Source organism: Grampus griseus (genome assembly GCF_964374135.1).
Source record: "Grampus griseus genome assembly, chromosome: 19".
NCBI classification, from domain to species: Eukaryota; Metazoa; Chordata; class Mammalia; order Artiodactyla; family Delphinidae; genus Grampus; species Grampus griseus.
In genome coordinates this window covers 40,125,605-40,140,303 of record NC_139013.1, presented here as the reverse complement: position 1 = coordinate 40,140,303, position 14,699 = coordinate 40,125,605, and the positions used below count along the sequence as shown (strand labels likewise).

General features: G+C 47.1%; 2 protein-coding genes across 3 annotated transcripts in view; one reads left to right on the top strand and one right to left on the bottom strand.

The window, feature by feature from the left end:
- PSKH1 (protein serine kinase H1) overlaps nucleotides 1-14,699 on the bottom strand; it is a 35,042-nt gene that overhangs the window by 5,260 nt on the left and 15,083 nt on the right. The window contains exon 3 of one of the 2 annotated variants that reach the window (XM_082676654.1): nucleotides 2,348-2,417. The exons of the other annotated variant lie outside the window; for it this stretch is intronic. Within the exon in view, the coding sequence (XP_082532780.1) occupies nucleotides 2,348-2,417 (70 nt within the window). The remainder of the gene's footprint in view (nucleotides 1-2,347; nucleotides 2,418-14,699) is intronic. 2 annotated transcript variants of the gene reach the window in all.
- Nucleotides 6,764-7,216, top strand: LOC309836548 (small ribosomal subunit protein eS12-like). Its single transcript, XM_082676655.1, has one exon. It carries the CDS (start codon nucleotides 6,773-6,775, stop codon nucleotides 7,169-7,171), a length of 399 nt encoding a protein of 132 aa, XP_082532781.1. The 5' UTR covers nucleotides 6,764-6,772; the 3' UTR covers nucleotides 7,172-7,216.

The following is a 14,699-nucleotide window of genomic DNA, read 5'->3' as shown; positions in this document are numbered from 1 at the left end:
GGCTCACAAAGGAGAAGCAAGGCCTTCCACACTCACCCATGGCCACACTTCTGGCCAAGTCCAATTCAGCACCTCCTGAAAAAGCGATCAGGACCTCCCTGGTGGCACAGTGGTTTACATTCCGTGCTCCCAATGCAAGGGGCCCGGGTTCGACCCCTGGTCAGGAAACTAGATCCCACATGCATGCCGCAACTAACAGTTCACATGCCACAACTAAGGAGCCCACGTGCCACAACTAAGGAGCCAGCAAGCCACAACTAAGAAGCCGGCAAGATGCAACTAAAGAGCCCTCAAGCAGCAACTAAGGCACCCTCGAGCTGCAACTAAGGAGCCCGCCTGCTGCAACTAAGGAGCCCACGAGCCGCAAATAAGGAGCCCACCTGCCGCAACTAAGACCCAGCACAACCAAATAAAAAAGAAAAAGAAAGCGATCAACACATGCAGACCAACCCACCTGCTTCCCCAACATGCTCAGGCTTCTGGAGCCACATGAGTATGTCTGGCAGCCTCTGACTGACTGGCCAGGTAACATTCTGTTCCTCATATGCAGCCAAGTGAGGAAAAGAAAAATGGGAAATTCCCTGGCAGTCCAGTGGTTAGGATTCCACTCTTCCACTGCAGGGGGCACGGGTTTGACCCCTGGTCGGGGAACTAAGATCCCACATGCCGCACAGTGGAGCCAAAAGAAAGAAAAAGAAAAATGGGCATGAGGAAAAAGGAAAATGATAAACTGTCATGCTCTTCAGTTTCCACAGCTCTAACTGCCAGCTGTGGGTAAAGGAGAGATATACTTTTGCCTCAGTATACTTGGGGCCAGATCAGGGACACATGTAAGCCTCAGGTGGGTGGCAGAAGGGACAGGCCCCAGGTACCACCTGGCCAGTCTCCTAGAGGCTTCCACCCATTTCTGGGCTGGCAAAGAGCATGGGGCATGAAAGGGAATATCAAAATGTCAGTCGGCCTTGCCTCCAGACACTCAGGCCTCCGTGAGACCTAAGTGTGCAGAGGACAGCTGCAATACTCAGGGTGACAGCCCGCACCCTCCTGTCCAGAAGTCAGTCTTTCATGAGCTGTGTGGGTGAGGGGTCCTGCCCCAAGAGGAGGACAAGAAGAGGCTGTAGGAGGAAGGGTATCACCTCCACCCTGTTTCTGACCATCGAGCTGGCCGCCCTTCTGCCTACCCTGTAACCCCCAGAGTCCTTGCAGTTCAGATACCTACTCCTGATGCTGTAACAGCAGAGAAACCAATAGGGTAGAAGAAGGATCTCCCCCATGAGTACTTCCTAACCAACTTCACCCTCCTCATCGCTCTGCTTCTGTGAGACCAGTCACTCCTGGTGACACTCAGCAGCTGAATCCAACTCTCCCTTCAGAGGGAGGCACCAGACCAGAAAGGGTTTGCCACTCCAGCTCAGAGGACACACTTCCTCCCGTCCCAGTCTCATTCACTTGCTCTAGCTCTAATGTCACAAGGGCCTGGCAAGAATGTTACCCAAGCTACTTCCATGGTCCTGCCTTGAGCCCCAGGGCTAAGGGAACAAGGGCTGGAACCAGCTCTCGAGGCCTAGGCTGCAGAGGGAGGAGGAAGCTGCTTCCTTCCAGTAGCAAACCCAGCTCACGGGGCATACCCTAGACTCCCTCTGGTAAGCAGGTCTGACGGCTCTCAAGTAAGGGGAGAAAAAGGCCTAGCGTCTCTTTGGGCTGGAAGCCCAGTGACTTGTGATCTAGGTCTACCGTCTTGGCTGACCGTAGAGAAATCACAGCCTCCTCACTTTTAATATGAAGGAGCTGAATGCAATGAATTCTAAGTCTCTTCCAGTTTATAAAGTCCTGGGTTGTAAGAAGATGGCTCCCCATCTTTTTTTCCCACTTGGCTGCATGTGAGGAAGAGAAGCAGAGCATCTAACGTTTAAGCTGACTTGATGTCTTGACCTTTATGGGTTCTCTTCCAGCCCATGATGACACTGGGGAAGGTTCCCTGGCAGAGAAGGAAGCCCAGGCAAAGAGATGCTAGGGGAAGAAGGGGGAGAAAGAAGCCTGGGCTTTGCTCCCATGACTCAGTTCTTCCCTCAACTTTGTCTCAACATGTGTCTTCAGATCCAGCATTCCCATGTTCAAAGTCCTCCTTCCTGTACTGACATGGGCCTGAATGAGAGCAGAGAGAAGGGCACAGAGGATATTCTGGGAAATGGAGCTTCAGGTTTACTCAGGAGAGCAGAACTATTAGTGTGATAAGAACAGCACACTCTGATGTTAACCATGAGGAAAAGTGTTTTGAAAAAATCAGCACAATTAGACACTGTGGGGCTGTAGAGCCAGCATCTCCTCCTCTGGTCAAGACACTCACCATCCTGGTGTCTGGACTTCCAGAACAGACAGTATCCAACACGCTGAGACCACGCTGTGGGTGGGGGGACCTGAGCAGCAGAAAAGAGAAAGATGTTGAGGGAGAGAGGCTGACAGGAGAAAAAGGAGGAAGATAATAGAGGTTTAAACAGAGGCAGAGGAGCTTCCCTGGTGGCGCAGTGGTTAAGAATTCGCCTGCCAATGCAGGGGACACGGGTTCGAGCCCTGGTCCGGGAAGATCCCACATGCTGCGGAGCAACTAAGCCTGTGCACCACAACTACTGAGCCTGCGGTCTAGAGCTTACGAGCCACAACTACTGAGCCCATGTGCTGCAACTACTGAGCCTGCGCACTAGAGCCCGCATGCCACAACTACTGAAGACTGCATGCCTCAAGGCCATGCTCCGCAACAAGAGAAGCTGCCGAAATGAGAAGCCCACGCACTGCAATGCAGAGTAGCCCCTAAAAAAAAAAAAAAAAAAAAAAAAAAAAAGAGTAGCCCCTGCTCGACACAACTAAAGAAAGACCGCGCACAGCAACGAAGACCCAACGCAGCCAAATATAAATAAATAAATAAATTTATATATATAAAAAAAAGAGGCAGAGAATCTCAAAGATAAAAATAAAATGAGAAAAGGCGTGACAACTTAAAGGATGGTAAAGCTGTGTTCTAAAACTTGAGATGGGGACTACCCTGGCAGTCCAGTGGTTAAGACTCTGTGCTTCCAATGCAGGGGGTGTGGGTTCAATCCCTGGTCTAAGATCCCACATGCTGTGCGGTGCGGCCAAGAAAATATTTTAAATTATTAGAGAAATGCAAATCAAAACTACAAGGAGGTATCACCTCACACCAGTCAGAATGGGCATCATCAGAAAATCTACAAACAACAAATGCTGGAGAGGGTGTGGAGAAAAGGGAACCCTCTTGCACTGTTAGTGAGAATGTAAATTGATACAGCCACTATGGAGAACAGTATGGAGGTTCCTTAAAAAACTACAAATAGAACTACCATATGACCCAGCAATCCCACTACTGGGCATATACCCTGAGAAAACAATAATTCAAAAAGACACATGCACCCCAATGTTCACTGCAGCACTATTTACAATAGCCAGGACATGGAAGCAACCTAAGTGTCCACTGACAGATGAATGGATAAAGAAGATGTTGCACATATATACAATGGAATATTACTCAGCCATAAAAAGATACGAAATTGAGTTATGTGTAGTGAGGTGGATGGACCTAGAGTCTGTCATACAGAGTGAAGTTAAGTCAAAAAGAGAAAAACAAATACCTTATGCTAACACATATATATGGAATGTAAAAAAAAATTGTTCTGATGAACCCAGGGGCAGGACAGAAATAAAGACACAGACGTAGAGAATGGACTTGAGGACACGGAGTGGGAAAGGGTAAGGTGGGACGAAGTGAGAGAGTAGCATTGACATATATACACTATCAAATGTAAAACAGGTAGCTAGTGGGAAGCAGCTGCATGGCACAGGGAGATCAGCTCTGTGCTTTGCAGCCACCTAGAGGGATGGGATAAGGAGGGTGGGAGGGAGACGCAAGAGGGAGGGGATATGGGGATATATGTATATGTACAGCTGATTCAGTTTGTTATAAAGCAGAAACTAACACACCATTGTAAAGCAATTATACACCAATAAAGATGCTAAAAAAAAAAAAAGATTACTCTACCCGGCAAGGATCTCATTCAGATTTGATGGAGAAATCAAAAGCTCTACAGACAAGCAAAAGCTAAGAGAATTCAGCACCACAAAACCAGCTCTACAACAAATGCTAAAGGAACTTCTCTAAGTGGGAAACACAAGAGGAGAAAAGACCTACAAAAACAAACCCATAACAATTAAGAAAATGGTAATAGGAACATACATATCAATAATTACCTTAAACATGAATGGATTAAATGCTCCAACTAAAAGACACAGGCTTGCTGAATGGATACAAAAACAAGACCCATCTATACGCTGTCTGCAAGAGACCCACTTCAGACCTAGGGACACATACAGACTGAAAGTGAGGGGATGGAAAAAGATATTCCATGCAAATGGAAATCAAAAGAAAGCTGGAGTAGCAATACTCATATCAGATAAAACAGACTTTAAAATAAAGAATGTTACAAGAGACAAGGAAGGACACTATATAATGATCATGGGACCAATCCAAGAAGAGGACATAACAATTATAAACATATGTGTACCCAACACAAGAGCACCTCAATACATAAGGCAACTGCTAACAGCTCTAAAAGAGGAAATCGACAGTAATACAATAATAGTGGGGGACTTTAACACCTCATTTACACCAATGGACAGATCATCCAGACAGAAAATTAATAAGGAAACACAAACTTTAAATGACACAACAGACCAGATAGATTTAATTGATATTTATAGGACATTCCATCCAAAAACAGCAGATTACACTTTCTTCTCAAGTGCACACGGAACAAGCTCCAGGAGAGATCACATCTTGGGTCACAAATCAAGCCTTGGTAAATTTAAGAAAACGGAAATCATATCAAGCATCTTTTCTGACCAAAACACTAGGAGATTAGAAATCAATTACAGGGAAAAAAACGTAAAAAGCACAAACACATGGAGGCTAAACAATACGTTACTAAATAACCAAGAGATCACTGAAGAAATCAAAGAGGAAATCAAAAAATACCTAGAGACAAATGACAATGAGAACACGATGATCCAAAACCTATGGGATGCAGCAAAAGCAGTTCTAAGAGGGAAGTTTATAGCAATACAAGCCTACCTCAAGAAACAAGAAAAATCTCAAATAAACAATCTAACCTTACACCTAAAGGAACTAGAGAAAAAAGAACAAACAAAATCCAAAGTTAGTAGAAGGAAAGAAATCATAAAGATCAGAGCAGAAATAAATGAAATAGAAACAAAGAAAACAAGAGCAAAGATCAATAAAACGGAAAGCTGGTTCTTTGAAAAGATAAACTAAATTGATAAACCTTTAGCCAGATTCATCAAGAAAAAGAGGGAGAGGACTCAAATCAATAAAATTAGAAATGAAAAAGGAGAAGTTACAATGGACACTGCAGAAATACAAAGCATCCTAAGAGACTACTAGAAGCAACTCTATGCCAAGAAAATGGATAACCTGGAAGAAATGGACAAATTCTTAGAAAGGTATAACCTTCCAAGACTGAACCAGGAAGAAATAGAAAATACGAACAGACCAATCACAAGCAGTGAAATTGAAACTGTGATTAAAAATCTTCCAACAAACAAAAGTCTAGGATCAGACTGCTTCACAGGTGAATTCTATCAAACATTTAGAGAAGAGCTAACACCCATCCTTCTCAAACTCTTCCAAAAAATTGCAGAGGAAGGAACACTCCCAAACTTATTCTATGAGGCCACCATCACCCTGATACCAAAACCAGACAAAGATACTACATAAGAAGAAAATTACAGACCAGTATCACTGACGAATATAGATGCAAAAATCCTCAACAGAATACTAGCAAACAGAATCCAACAACACATTAAAAGGATCAAACACCATGATCAAGTGGGATTTATCCCAGGGATGCAAGGATTCTTCAATATATGCAAATCAACCAATGTGATACACCATATTAACAAACTGAAGGATAAAAACCATATGATCATCTCAATAGATGCAGAAAAAGCTTTTGAAAAAATTCAACAAATTATGATAAAAACTCTCCAGAAAGTGGGCATAGAGGGCACCTACCTCAACATAATAAAGGCCATATACGACAAACCCACAGCAAACATCATTCTCAATGGTGAAAGACTGAAAGCACTTCCTCTAAGATCCGGAACAAGACAAGGATGTCCACTCTCGCCACTATTATTCAACATAGTTTTGGAAATCCTAGCCTCAGCAACCAGAGAAGAAAAAGAAATAAAAGAAATACAAATTGGAAAAGAAGTAAAATTGTCACTGTTTGCAGATGACATGATACTATACATAGAGAATCCTAAAGATGCCACCAGAAAACTACTAGAGCTAATCAATGAATTTGGTAAAGTTGCAGGATACAAAATTAATGCAGAAATCTCTTGCATTCCTATACACTAAGAACAAAAGATCAGAAAGAGAAATTAAGGAAACACTCCCATTCACCACTGCAACAAAAAGAATAAAATACCTAGTAATAAACCTACCTAAGGAGGTAAAAGACCTATACTCAGAAAACTATAAGACACTGATGAAAGAAATCAAAGATGACACAAACAGATAGAGAGATATACTATGTTCTTGGATTGGAAGAATCAATATTGTGAAGATGACTATACTGCCCTGCTGCCGCGGAGCCAGGTGGAGGCGGAGGCGCAGGCACGGGTGCACTCTAGATTCGGCTCCACCCGTAACCCACTGCCATGGCCGTAACCCACCGCCATGGCCGAGGAAGGCATTGCTGCTGAGGGTGTAATGGACGTTAATACTGCTCTGCAAGAGGTGCTTAAGACCACCCTCATCTACGATGGCCTAGCACGTGGAATTCGCGAAGCTGCCAAAGCCTTAGACAAGCGCCAAGCCCATCTCTGTGTGCTTGCGTCCAACTGTGATGAGCCTATGTATGTCAAGTTGGTGGAGGCCCTTTGTGCTGAGCACCAAATCAACCTGATTAAGGTTGATGACAACAAGAAACTAGGGGAATGGGTAGGCCTCTGTAAAACTGACAGAGAGGGAAAACCCCGTAAAGTGGTTGGCTGCAGCTGTGTGGTGGTTAAGGACTATGGCAAAGAGTCTCAGGCCAAGGATATCATCGAGGAGTACTTCAAATGCAAGAAATGATCAAATAAAAAAACTGGGCTCTTGTTCCTCAAAAAAAAAAAAAAAGACTACACTACCCAAAGCAATCTGCAGATTCAATGCAATCCCTATCAAATTACCAGTGGCATTTTTTACAGAACTAGAACAAAATATCTTAAAATTTGTATGGAGACACAAAAGGCCCCAAATAGCCAAAGGAGTCTTGAGGGAAAAAAACGGAGCTGGAGGAATCAGACTCCCTGACTTCAGACTATACTACAAAGCTACAGTAAAGAAGACAATATGGTACTGGCACAAAAACAGAAATATAGATCAATGGAACAGGATAGAAAGCCCAGAGATAAACCCACACACCTATGGTCAACTAATCTATGACAAAGGAGGCAAGGATATACAATGGAGAAAAGACAGTCTTTTACAATAAGTGGTGCTGGGAGAACTGGACAGCTACATGTAAAAGAATGAAATTAGAACACTCCCTAACACCATACACAAAATAAACTCAAAATGGATTAGAGACCTAAATGTAAGACCAGACACTATAAAACTCTTAGAGGAAAACATAGGAAGAAAACTCTTTGACATAAATCACAGCAAGATCTTTTTTGATCCACCTCCCACAGTAATGGAAATAAAAACAAAAATAAATAAATGGGACCTAATGAAACTTAAAAGCTTTTGCAAAGCAAAGGAAACTACAATCAAGATGAAAAGACAGGGCTTCCTTGGTGGCGCAGCGGTTAAGAATCCGCCTGCCAATGCAGGGGACATGGGTTCGAGCTCTGGTCCGGGAAGATCCACATGCCACGGAGCAACTAAGCCCGTGTGCCACAACTACTGAGCCTGCGCTCTAGAGCGTGCGTGCCACAACAACTGAAGCCCGCATGCCTAGAGTCCATGCTCCGCAACAAGAGAAGCCACCGCAATGAGAAGTCCCCGCTCACCGCAGTTAGAGAAAGCCCGCGTGTAGCAATGAAGACCCAACACAGCCAAAAATAAATTAAATAATTTTTTTAAAGTTGAGAAAAGACAAAAAGACAACACTCAGAATGGCAGAAAATATTTGCAAATGAGAAACAGACAAAGGATTAAACTCCAAAATATATAAATAGCTCATGCAGCTCAATATTTAAAAAACAAACAACCCAATCAAAAAATGGGCAGAAGACCTAAATAGACATTTCTCCAAAGAAGACATACAGATGGCCAAGAAGCACATGAAAAGCTGCTCAACATCACTAATTATTAGAGAAATGCAAATCAAAACTACAATGAGGTATCACCTCACACCAGTCAGAATGGGCATCATCAGAAAATCTACAAACAACAAATGCTGGAGAGGGTGTGGAGAAATCAGAACCCTCTTGCACTGTTGGTAGGAATGTAAATTGATACAGCCACTATGGAGAAGAGTATGGAGGTTCCTTAAAAAACTAAAAATAGAATTACCATATGACCCAGCAATCCCACTACTGGGCATATACCCTGTCTTCAAAAAGACACATGCACCCCAATGTTCACTACAGCACTATTACAATAGCCAGGTCATGGAAGCAACCTAAATGCCCATCGACAGACAAATGGATAAAGAAGATGTGGTACATAGATACAATGGAATATTCAGCCATAAAAGGAACGAAATTGGGTTATTTGTAGAGACGCAGATGGATCTACAGACTGTCACACAGAGTGAAGCAAGCCAGAAAGAGAAAAACAAATATCGTATATTAACGCATATATGTGGAAGCTAGAAAAATGGTACAGATGAACCGGTTTGCAGGGCAGAAACAGAGACAGAGATGCAGAGAACAAATGTACATACACCAACGGGGGAAAGTGGTGGGGGGTTAGTGGTGTTGGGATGAATTGGGAGATTGGGATTGACATATATACACTAATATGTATAAAACAGATAACTAATAAGAACCTATGGTATAAAAAATAAATAAAATTAAATTTAAAAAAAACCCAAGAACAAAAAAACAATGTCCTGGAACAGCCCTAGAAGGTTCTGGATTTCAGAGCTAGCTACATAATGGTCTCTTCTATCTCCACTCAAGGGTTCTGCTGAAGTGAGGTGATTTCCAGGGCCTAACCTGGCTTTTTTTTTTTTTTTTTTTTTTTTTAACTTCTTCCCATTCTAATTTCTGAGGCAGTTTGGATCCCTGGTGGCTGTCAGCATGTCACCCCTACTGTGGCCTCTGTCCCCAGAGGCTTGTGTCCCTGGAACCCTGGGTACAAAGGACTCGGCTCAGGGCAGGCACTAGGTCTACATGGGTTGGCAGGATGAGCGAAGAGACGAAGGTGACTCAGTCTCCTGCTCCAGGCTGGCCGGGCCATGCTGCAGCAAAGCTCAGGTCTGGGCACCACACTCGCACTGGGAGACAGAGAAACCTACGAGGAAGGAGAGTCTGGAGAGGCACAGCCGGGGGGTGTGGTTGGATCAGGTCACCTTTAACCACCTCAGTGGGGGCAGGCAGGGGATGAGCGTGGGAGGTCATAAGCAGATTTAAAGAGGTCAGAATGTGGGAGAAACAAGAGCCCCAGCAGGTCCCAGAGGAACTTAAGGGCCTAGAAGCAACAGGGCCTGTGAAAGGGCAGAGCTATTGAGGCAGACAATGGGAAGAGCAGGAGAGGGAGGGGATGGATAGGGCACCAGAAGCTGCTCTGAACGCAACCCACAATATACCCCTTTGTTGGAGGAGACCTCAGCAGGGCGGTGGGAAACAGCAGTAATGAAAGGACCTTGGGATAACGAGATGCTGTGGGTGGTCGGAGCAAGGTGTTTTGGCAAAAATGCTAAATGCAACAATGTGGGGAGATGGGCAAGTTTCTGCCACCACAGGAGGTGAGTGTGTAACCAGGGCAACAACAGCAGAGGGATGCCAAGAGGATGGGGCTCCAGGGAGCCAAGCAGCAGCCCAGAGGTGGCACATGAGCCCCTATCCACATTGGCCATGGGAACACGAGGCAATTAAAGGCATCCAGCAGAATCCAAGCACGAGCCCAGAAATACACCACCTGCCTCCTTGCATTCCGCTCTGCTGCCCACACACGTCCAGTCACCAGCTCTCCCACATCCCCCGTGCAGTCCACCCCATGGCTCTGGGGCAAGGTCTTATCCCTGCTCACCTGGCCGCTCCGTCAGAGCATATGAAGCAGGCTGCATGAGCAGCCCCCACAGGCGCAGGTGCCCTTCACGTGGAGAGCACCAGAACACACCACATGCCCTGCACTTCATTTTACTCTCAACAACCCAGGGTAGAATGGCAAGTGTCAGAGTCACTTTTGGAAGTGGCAAACAGCTGGGATGGGAATGTAAATGTCAGCTCTGGCTCTGGGCACTCATCCTACTGCAGGGCTATCAGAACTACCACATGGTGTAACTCACAGTCCCTGAGCAAGTGCCCCTTGGCCCAAGTTGATGGATGGTCAGCCTGCAGCCCAGAGACCTACCCCTGGAAAGCCACCTCCCACCAACACAATCCCCCAGGAAGTGGCAGATCGGTCCTGCAGGTGAGCTTCGTCTCCCACCAGGATTCTGTCCTCCGCCTGGCAGCACTCACTCTCCTGAACAAGGCTCTGTGAGAACCTTTGCCCAAGCCCACCTGTTCCTGGTGCAGTCACCTGGGCTCGCCCACAGCTCAGAGACTGCCCAAGCAGAGGAGGGTGACAATTAAAAGTTGCTAAACGTGGCAGACAGCAAAGCTGCTGACGGCATCACTCTGTCATCATTCCCACAAGAGCCTCTTCATCCATCCTGCCTCTAGGAATAGAACTCTTGACAAAAGCAATAACGTTAGGCCCACAACGTCGCATTTCATGTCAGGTGAATCACAGAATCTCCAAGTTGGCGGGACCATAACAGTCCTCTCGTACGGTCTACAGATGGTGACTCACCTTCTGTGTCACTCCTTTAGAAGCAGCTGCTCCAGGCCTCCCATGACAGGAAGCTCCCTCTTTCAAGGTGACTCTCCTTGTCTTCAAACTGCTCTCACACTCACACAGGCCTTCCTCACATCTGGCCAACACGTATCTCCCGATCACTTCCAACATGACCCTAGCTTGGCCCTCGCCACTCCAGCACCTCCAGTCACTGGATAAAAATTCAGATTTCTCCTCTCAAAATCACCTGTCACAGGCTTTCCTTTCCAGAACTCTCTCCTCTTCCAAGATTCCTACATTTGCTTATATGCAGGTCTGGCCAACCACCCCCTAAGTGCATCTCCAGCAGGCTCCCCACTTCTTCCTGGAGCCCAGCCCCAGAAGAGAACACTCCCAGCCAGCAGGAGCAGCCTAGTCTACCTGACAGTCACTTCTGGGTCCTTGCCCAGGGCCTCACCTGCAACCACTGGTGCTTCCCTCAAGAGAAGCAGGAGAAAGTATTGGGAGCATATGTACTGATACACATGCTGTCCTCAAGAACCTTACAGGCTGGGGAGGGAAAAGATGTCCACAGATGACAGCCTGGGAAAGTGCTGAAACAAAGACTCCAGCAACACGCTGAGGCATATGTGTCAGGGAAAGTAGACTGTAGGCATGGGAAGGCCAAGAACTCTGAAGCCAAGATGGCCTGGATTCAAATCCCAAGCCTGCCACCCTCTGTGAGACCCTGGACAAGCTACTTAACCTCACTAGCCTCAGTTTACTAATCTATAAAATGAGGGGATTATACCCACTGACAAGATTATTGTAGAGATTAGACATGCTGGGTGTAGAACCCTCAGACCTGTGCCTGGTACTCAGTAGGCTACACAATGGCAATGGTTGGCATGATTCTTAATGGAAGCAATCTTTGAATTGGATGATTGAGAGCCAGTCAAATTTCTTAGGCTGACACTGAGAATAGAGGGAAAATCCTGAGTAAAAGCATAGTGTGGAGTGAAAGGAGCAAACATCTCGGGTCCATGGTGTGTAGGGAATGGGGTGGAGCGTGGGGCCAGGGCTGGGGGCTAGAGTGTCTAGAGTGTCAGCATTGTGGGGCAGGTGCTGAAGAAGGCCCCACTTGTGTGCATCCCTCCACTGCTGGGTCCCATGTGGGGATGTCAAAGCAGGACTCTACGTACTCTCCGGGGCAGAGGGCAGCTTGGGGTCTTTTCTCAATCTGCCTCGTGAGATGATACTCCTCCTGCAGGGCTGCAGGAAGGCTCTGCCCCCCAACTCCTTCTCTTTCTAAACTATGGCTCACATGTACTATGTTGAGCCCACTCGCTAGAATCCTTGATCTGACCCAAACATCCCCAGGACACCAGGCTCCCCCATTCCAAACTTGGATTATTCCAACAGCCCCCAGTTAGTTTCCCTCCAGCTAGTCTCCCACAACACTTCCTGTTACATTTCCCCTTCACTGTCAGAGGGCTCCCTCCCACCTAATGCTTGGAATCTCCAAATAATCCCTGGCACTACAGAGCTCCCAGCAACAAACACCAGGCCTGGCCCGGCCTCATCAACCTCTGCTGTTATTCCCAAACAATCTCCTGTTTATTCTGGAGCACAGTGAGCAACATCCCCTTCTCTGAGCTTCCTCCTCCTCAAAGCCCACCTCCTGAAGGAAGTCCTCTATTCAAGTCCACAGAAACTACTGAGCCTGAAAGAGAGCTGCATGGATAGAGCCCCTGGGAAACAAGCACACAAGACAGTGTGGTATACATGAGAAACCACTATAAGGGGGCAGGGTGCCTATTAGAAAGGCACCAAGTGCCATGGGACTTACTGTCAGGTGAGGAATGCACACCTCCAAACCTTGCTGAGTTCAAAGTGGGCAGTCCCTTATTTGCACAAGAAGCTAGATGGAAACACCTCCCTGAGGCTCTCAGACAGGGCCTTGCTTACTCAGAATGCCTTCATAAGGGCAAATGACCATCACACAGTAGAAGACAGATGGTTGGGTGAGGATGGGGGCAGGGCCCAGTCCTAAGAAGGAGGGCCAATCCACCACCTGACCTGCGCCCCATGGCCCATGTTCCAGACTGCCCAGGCCTGTGCTGGCATGTGCCTGCCAACAGGGGTTCGTTCTGTGGCCATTTCCTATTCCTAGTCCTTTCTCCCGGGCAATCTCAAGTTTCATGGGGATGGGGAACAGGCCTTCATGTCTCTCTGCATCATCCCCAGTGCACTTACGGGTAGGCAATTACAAGCAAAAGAGAAAGATGCCTGGTCTCCAGCTCAGAGAGCCTGATCTAATGATAAGGTATCCTTACCCAGGAAATACCCCAGACAAACTCCTCCCAATCCAGAGCTCTCTGCAGATGGTGGTGGAATCTCCTCTCGGGGTCTGCCAAGCTCCTGGTAACAGACAGGTGCCATCAGTGCTGGCCAGGGATTTGAATCTGGGACTGGGAACTGATGTTTTCAGCTTCAGATGAAGGGCAGTGGGGGCCAAAGGTTGGGCAGTGCCCCCACACACACCAGGAGCCCCAGACCCGTGCCACGTGATTCCAGCAGAGCAGGAAGCAGAGTCTCAGGACTCAGTCTGTGGCCACAATAGGAGCAGGAAGCCTGAGTTCATTCCCCACCCTATTTATTTGTCATTCTCTCACCCTCAGATAATCAACAGCCAGTTAGCAAGGCTCTGCAAGCTCCCATTAGATAAACTGCCTGATCAACGACTGCCAGAATCAGGAACTCCTGGGCAAACCTACAGACTTCTGGAAAGAATCCTTCCTTTGTCAGCAACTCTTGGGAAACCTCCCTGCCTCCTGTAGCTAAGCTACACCACACAGAGCTCCAAGGGCAAGCCAGGCAGGGCCCTGGCACAACACTGCCTCTGTGAGGTGGATTCTGGCTCTTCTGACCTGTGATGAAACCCAGCCCAAAGGGTGAGCAGGGCGGTGTCCGCTGTGACCACTGCATCACAGCCTGGGCTTCCCAGCCAGTTGGCATTTGTTTTGTTGAATCCATTTGGAGCACAGAAGAAAACATGAAAAACTTTAGGGGAGAGCTGGAGAATGTCCCAGTTTCTCCTTCACCTGTGGTCAGCACAGAGCTGGCTGCAAGAAGGTGGCTTCCCTCCCTTCCTCTCACCACCCTGAGGCACGTGATGTGGGGACCCCCTAGGGAAGGCCAGCCCCCATGCTCACAGGAGGGAAATCCTTGACTGACCCCACGACCATGTCCTGAAGCTGACAGGGAAGATGATCGAGCACAGGACCACAAGCACTGCAGGCACTTTGCCTTCATGAGGCTTTGGGGCAACTCCTGTAGGAAATGCTGCTCTGGGCCAATTGGTTGAGACCAGGGAGGGCCCAGTCCAACATTCCTGGGAGGAAAGCTGGGCTGCAGAAGGGAGCTGGTCCCAGAGCTCCCTCCCCTCTCCATGGGTTGTTCAGGAGGCATGGATAGCAGTGCAGGCCTGAGAGGAACACTGTGGGGAGCACTCTGCAGGGGCCACTTGGGGAGGGGCCCTCACTGCCTTGGCAGAATCCTGTCATCCTGCAAAGCTTACCTCACCTCCCACATAAAGCCATCACACATTCTTCTCTTCACAACCTCCCCAAGAACATTCTATCCAGCTTGCTGTGTTCACCGTTTCCTGTGGTGAGCCTTGTCT